Source organism: Phragmites australis, chromosome 1, assembly GCF_958298935.1.
Source record: "Phragmites australis chromosome 1, lpPhrAust1.1, whole genome shotgun sequence".
Taxonomy (NCBI): domain Eukaryota; kingdom Viridiplantae; phylum Streptophyta; class Magnoliopsida; order Poales; family Poaceae; genus Phragmites; species Phragmites australis.
In genome coordinates this window covers 27,520,837-27,527,230 of record NC_084921.1, presented here as the reverse complement: position 1 = coordinate 27,527,230, position 6,394 = coordinate 27,520,837, and the positions used below count along the sequence as shown (strand labels likewise).

The window sequence follows — 6,394 nt, the reverse complement described above, 5'->3', positions numbered from 1 at the left end:
GCTCGGTAGTTTAGCTCAGCTGACTCGTTCATTGCTATACGTGTATAAAAACCGCACTCACTCATCAATACATTGTGTGTTGCAAATCATTCTTCTGTGAGTCTCACACTAGCTCCTCTCTCTCTCTCTCTCTCCCTCCCAAAATTTGCAATGTACCGCTTCATTTTTTTAATTCCTTGGAGCATATCCTAAGATGCTTGGGACTAAAATGGCTTTGTTGTTGTTGCAATAATGTGATGCCCTGGTAAAGACTAGAGACAGACAAGAGCAAAAAGCGAGCAAGGCCACAATATTGACAGAATGATGGAGAAAATGGCCAATATAAAATTTTGATCACAAAGTGATGAACTTACTGACAAAAAAAAAAATTCCATCATGGAATTTTGTATGAAAAGAACGAAGATGGGCCGCAGCTACATGACAATGGCCTTCCCTAAGGCAAATGGATCTGCTGATTAGCAGATTGCTTTCAATTGTTAATTTAGTAGACAAGAAGGGCATCGCGGTACGGTGCCATGTTCTTCACCCCTCTCTCTATTGGTGCTATTCACAAACAAGAAGAGCATCTCCGTACAGTGGAACTAACCTATCATTTCCCAGTTGCAACTCACAAGCAGCGATAATTCAAGTCAAGTGTCAATATCATAAAACTGAACTGACCCCTTCATGATGGACACAAAAGCAAGTCATTATTACAAAGCTCAGGATGCTAACACTTTCCTTATCTTGGTCTTGAACAGCATCACAATGATTTTGTCCATGGAAAAGTAGAGGAAACAACCTCTGGAATGAGTCACGAAGGAACCGTAGCTTGTACCGACGATGCAGTGCCACGTAGGCCCGTACACTTTATCAAACTCCTGTTGGATATCAAGGAGAATGCATTAGAAGTTAAGTCATAAATGGTCCTCTGAAACACGATGTAAGAAAAAAGAATAGCAACAATTGAAACTGAACATGACTGGAAAAGTATATTAAGGTTCATGCTACCCAAGGCCCAAGTGCAAGTAATATAATGACTACTGATTTCAACACTACCAGCTGGTTAGAGCCAGCTTAATTGGGCAGTGTCAACAGTTCGATTTAAAAAAGAACTAATTTGAAGTCAAAAAGAAGAAGGGTAGGAAAAATCACAATTTGGATGCAGCTCACCTTCTTCACATCATGGGCCAGCTGCCTTGAGCTGAACTTGTCCAAGCTGTCATGGGATCGCTTAGCGCATCGGAACGCATGCAGTTGCATGAATGGTGGCATGTCTGCAGCCATTACCTTCACCCCGAGCACAGCAACAACTTCTTTCATGTTGATCTCCATCTCCGGCATCGATTTCCTCCCGGGTGCAACATCGATGATCTCTCTCTGTCCCAGACCATGCAGATGCACTCTAGACTTCTCAAGGCAGGTACCTTCATCCTTCTGTGGGGTAGTGGGATTTTGGGGCTTAGCCTCAGGCATAACAGGATGTATTGTCTCTTTTGCAGTTCCCCTCCATTTCCCACCAAATAGCCACTGATCTACTTCTTTCATGTTGGTCTCCATCTCAGGCATTGATTTCCTCCCGGGCGCAACATCGATCATCTCTCTCTGCCCCAGGCCAGGAAGATGCACCCTGGACTGCTCAAGGCAGATGCCTTCATCCTTCTGAACGGTAATGGGATTTGGGCGCTTAACCTCAGAGACAACAGGATGTCTTGTCTCTTTTGCAGACCCCCTCCATTTCCTACCAAATAGCCACTGATCTGCCTTTGTCCTCCTGCTGCCATGACGGGTCGCCATTGCTAGCTGGCTAATACATCCTCTTCTCTACTGGTTATTGGCTCTGGATCTGTATGGGTCTTCCAAAGGCCATCTATATAGCTGCGTGGAGAATGACACATGCAAGCGGAATCCTATAGTCCAGGCACTAATTAATTAATGGATTATGGGTTTGGATACTCTGCAATGAGTGGGTGGGGCAAGGGACAAAATTTTCTTTTCTTTGATGAGGAGAACAAGCATATAGAAAACCGCAGACCATGTGCAGGTTGCCTTGTTCTGCGGTATGGTTCCCCTGTATGATGGAAAAAAGCTAGTGCATAGGTTAGTTGTTGCATTAAGGCCAGATTTGAAGGATCCTAATTTTCAATCATTCTGACAGAAAGGAACCTCAAGTCTTCAACCACCTCATATGCCGCTCAGTTAGTATATTACAGGTGTCAGTAGGAGGTAGGACCTCCATTTGTGAGACTTATGACAGGGGTTTCATTTTCCATGGCAAGTTTCTTATCCCCAGATAATGGATTGGAAACTTTGCCTCCAACTTAGAAAATGCTTAATGTGATGAGTGGTTATCTCAACCTTTTGCTATCTCTTTACTAGAACCAAAAAAAAAAAAAAAAAAACTGGATGAATAACAGCTTGCTATATATAGCACTCAATTTCATGCATACCAACCTATTTTTTGTAACTGTACCTCAATGATAAGGCTATAGAACAGAGACTGCACAGTTATCCTTATATACAGGACAATATAAATAAAAGATGCAAATGTTAAATAATGAAATAAGATTATGTCTCTTGTGGTCTGTTGCAAACGATAGGTAAACTGAAACCATAACGCTCCTATATATAGGCTCATAGGCACTTAACAAGCTAAAAGTTAAATTTCACATTTCTCTTGTTTTCACGTTTTGCACTTCTCTTGCTTGAAGTAATCATTATAAAGCAACCTCAATTGCACACCTACTGCAAATAGTTTGTGTTCTTTCTGCTCCATCATTCTACACCTCTTAAGATAAGGATACACTAAGTCACTAACCTAATTTGCGTTAGTTGTGTCTCCTGTATTATTTATCCATTTCCTTTCACGAAGCCTGATTAGCCGAAGTCATCTGTCCCTTTCCGTGATGCTAAATCCTGTAGCCTTACCCTACACGAATGCTTTGCGCCTAGCATGCCAGTAAAGCACAAAAATCCCAAGAGCAAGAGCACACATTTGAATGTTATTTGCATGTTAAGTTCATGGCTACGCCGATGGTGCAGAATAACATCTATCATCTGAAATCTCTTCTACTTTTTCATTATCATGACCTGCAAATTAGTGCACCTCCAAAACTGTGGCCCAGAATTCCATAGCCTTCCATGTCACCTTTCCTAGTGAGAAGGATTGAATGAACATGATCACTCTGTTGTCCTGATTGTATGGAGCCTTCTAAACGCCTGTGGGAGACATTAATTATTTTATTTTGAGTACTATAACACATTGTGCAATCATATTTGTCTAGAAACTTCTTCTTATTGTAAAGTGTAAATTTCAGTTAGTGTTCACAGCCCATCATTTTCTTTATTCTCTCCTGAGACAAAAATATTCCTTGAAGACCTTCACCGTACCTCACCTTTCTAAAAGTCTATAGTCCAACTGAATCACCTTTGACCACCCACCAATCTATCTTTGATACAGATATACGGAATTTAATATACTGGAGAAAATATTATATCATGAATAAGTTGCATACTCAATCTGGTTCTGAAACCATAAACAGCACGACATAATGATGTTGAATCTATCATAAGATTCCTTTTGCTAGTTTAGTTTAGAGTAATATTAAAATTCTGTTCTACCAAAGGGGGTCAATCATATCAAGTCAATCTCAGCCAATCTAACTAACAACCATAGTTTAGAGCAATTTCATGGATCTTCATCATCTCTGGCCCCCTCTAAGCAGAACAAAGTTCAAATCGCAAGTGGTAATAGAAGTTCAAGAATGTCATAAAGATGATGAAAAACTGAGCATTGTTTCTAGGTATATGTGGAAATTTTACTGATGAGGCTATATGTGGAAATACAAAATTCTAGTTGTATAGACAAAATGTCAAATTTTCGTTCCAGAAGGACACCATATGAACTATGTAGGAATCATCTCATATTAAACAAGGAATGTTACTATTGGGTGGATAATTCAACATAGACAGCAGTCAGAGGAGAAGCAGAAATGCAATATTGTACAACAAACTATGTAGAACAAATGTTTTAAAAAAAATTACAAAGGCCAATTACCTCTATTTGATGACAAAAATTGCAAGCTATCCACATTATCTTGCACCTAGCGGAGGACATCCAATGGGAAGTGGTAGATCCAAGTTATCAACAATCCTGAATGTCCTCGGGACCATCTTGTCAACATACAGTGTGCCTTCAAGATGATCACATTCGTGCTGCAGGATGCGTGCTTGCCATCCTGAAGTCTGTATCTTAATGGGGCTCCCATTTCGGTCCAAACCTGAAACCTCAACATCTAGATGTCGCTCGACGACCGCCCTGTATCCATCAACACTGGCACCCCCAGAAGAAAAGTATGAGATTATACAGGACACAATTCAGTGCAATGCAATGCAGCTTTTGTATCCACATTATCTTCATATACGAACCATAGTAACAACTAACAGTATTGCAGAAAGGAGCACTCCGGTATGTACCTCAGACATCCCTCGAAGAAAAATGCTGTTCTTTTACTTGTCTTCTTTAGCTTGGGATTGATAATAACCTGGCTTCAAGAGAAGACAAGGAAAGGGCATGAGAATTGAGAAAGTCCTAATGATAGTAGGGGTGATTATGATCGCAATGCAATGAGGCAAAATTTGTCAAATTTACTGACAAGAAGATCAAAGGGACGGCGATCCTGCGCTTCAATATCCTTCTTGGGTGCATAGCCGATGTACTCTTGGGTGTCCTCCAGAACAATAATCTGTAATTGACGATTAATCAGAAGACATATCGCAATATTCGGAACAGAAGAGAAATTTGGTCATGCTCTTGATGATTAAACCCGAGCAAGAACTATACAGCCGTGTTATTGGTCGCACGTACCCTGAGTGGGACCCCGATCTGCGGGGCGGCGAGGCCGACGCCGGGGGCCTTGCGCATGACGTCGATCATCCGGTCGATGACGCCCTGGACCTTCTCAGAGGGGACGTCCCCGGGCGCCACCTCCTGCGCTGGCTCGTGCAGCACGGGGTCTCCAGCCTTCACGGTCCCCGGCGTCACCGTTATCGCCGTGGGCGCGCCGCCGCCCTTGCCGCCCAGCAGCCCGGACAGCCAGTTCCCACCGCCCGCGTTCGTCCTCACGCTTCTCCACCGCCTGCCGATGATAGCGCTAGCGGCGACTGCGGAGCCGGTGAGTGGCGTGGCGGGGGCGAGGAGGAGGGTCGTCGCAGCGGCGGACGAGAGCGGGCGGAGGAGCGCAACCATCTTGCTGTAGCAACGCCGGCTCGTCTGCGGCTGGATGGATGGAGTGGCTGACTGGTAGATTTGACGTGGCATATGGGCTGGGCTGGAAATACTTGGGCCGGGTTGGCGCGCGAGCCCATCTTGGGAGGCTCTGCACGAACGGCTGATGATGGCCCATCACCAAGGTGGCGCGGCCCACTAGCGCCAGTTTTTTTTTTTAATCCTTCTAATTAATTACTGTGGTCTAGGTTTATATTTCATGTGCCTTTCATAAACACTAACAACTTGAATTCAGTAATTATTGAAATATGATGCAACAAAATTTTGTACACTTTACAAGAAAAATTGCTTCAATAATTTGGAAGAACACATTCAATATTAGCTAAAACAGTGTATTGTAATTGTTGAAATAATATATTTCAAATATTGAATATTTGAAAAATGATAAAATAAATATTTTTAATATGGATATTTTGTTGTATTGATTGTAAAAAAACATAATAGTTCAAACAGCTTTCAAAATGGATGCAAGTCTTGAGAGGAAAATGCATCCGAACCTCGAAATTCAAACTCACCTTCCCACCCACCCATTCGGACCAACCGTGAGCTACCGCATGTCCGTGTGGTTCAATCCGGTCCACATATAGGATCTAGCATGAGAATCAGACTTACTTGACATCAACAAACAATCTCTAGGCAAATATCACCACATGAAGCACCAAACCAAACCACATAAGATTAAATTACATACTTCCAAGCACCATATCTATTTGAGAGTTGCAGATTCATGTGGTGCACTTCAGAGTTGAACATATTTAGAGAGTTTATCCTTCTCTACTGGTTGTCCTAGTGTTTTTTGACAACTTTGTCCTCACCCAGCTTCTAGTTGTTAAGTAGGTTTTTGTCACTTCCAAAATTATTTTGTCCGAGAAAGGCATCTTCATCCATAGATAGCAGTGGTGGACAACAGCACCAAAACTTTCCATAACTCTCCTTTCGAATATTGCATTGTACTGGTACGGGACGTCCACTACCTCAAACAATATCTCTTCCATTCGTACTTTCCCTATCTCCAAAGGTAACTGGGAGGGAAATTTTCCCTAGGGCTTTGACTAACCAGCCTCCGAAGCCCAATAGCGGGGTTCCGGCGAGCCGAAGACAACTTCTGGCTATTCCCATACGATCGAA

At 42.6% G+C, this 6,394-nt stretch overlaps 2 protein-coding genes across 6 annotated transcripts; both read right to left on the bottom strand.

Moving 5' to 3' along the window:
- Positions 1-306: 306 nt before the first annotated feature.
- LOC133913764 (uncharacterized) lies at positions 307-1,784 on the bottom strand. Its single transcript, XM_062357017.1, has 2 exons — positions 1,153-1,784; positions 307-860 (listed from the first exon to the last, which is right to left on the bottom strand). Exons 1-2 carry the CDS (start codon positions 1,774-1,776, stop codon positions 702-704), a joined length of 783 nt encoding a protein of 260 aa, XP_062213001.1. The 5' UTR covers positions 1,777-1,784; the 3' UTR covers positions 307-701.
- On the bottom strand, positions 746-5,261 carry LOC133913738 (peptide deformylase 1A, chloroplastic-like). 5 transcript variants are annotated; one of them, XM_062356998.1, is made up of 5 exons: positions 4,823-5,261; positions 4,635-4,724; positions 4,456-4,523; positions 4,037-4,312; positions 746-857 (listed from the first exon to the last, which is right to left on the bottom strand). In XM_062356998.1, the coding sequence occupies exons 1-4, from the start codon at positions 5,225-5,227 to the stop codon at positions 4,072-4,074; spliced, it is 804 nt and encodes a 267-aa protein (XP_062212982.1). In that variant the 5' UTR covers positions 5,228-5,261; the 3' UTR covers positions 746-857; positions 4,037-4,071. The 5 variants fall into 5 exon arrangements, with proteins under 5 accessions (XP_062212982.1, XP_062212974.1, XP_062212958.1 ...); XM_062356990.1 differs by lacking the exon at positions 746-857 and adding an exon at positions 1,923-2,050; XM_062356974.1 differs by lacking the exon at positions 746-857 and adding an exon at positions 3,061-3,198.
- Between the last annotated feature and the right edge of the window lie 1,133 nt (positions 5,262-6,394).

What these genes read in the sequence shown, in the direction of transcription:
- LOC133913738 (XM_062356998.1), bottom strand. Translation starts at nt 5,227, where the DNA reads ATGGTTGCGCTCCTCCGCCCGCTCTCGTCCGCCGCTGCGACGACCCTC. An exon ending in GTGCGACCAATAACACGGCT is followed by an intron (nt 4,725 to 4,822) that starts GTATAGTTCTTG and finishes CGTCAATTACAG; the next exon opens with ATTATTGTTCTGGAGGACAC. An exon ending in GCCGTCCCTTTGATCTTCTT is followed by an intron (nt 4,524 to 4,634) that starts GTCAGTAAATTT and finishes TCTTGAAGCCAG; the next exon opens with GTTATTATCAATCCCAAGCT.
- LOC133913764 (XM_062357017.1), bottom strand. Translation starts at nt 1,776, where the DNA reads ATGGCGACCCGTCATGGCAGCAGGAGGACAAAGGCAGATCAGTGGCTA. An exon ending in TGGCCCATGATGTGAAGAAG is followed by an intron (nt 861 to 1,152) that starts GTGAGCTGCATC and finishes GATATCCAACAG; the next exon opens with GAGTTTGATAAAGTGTACGG.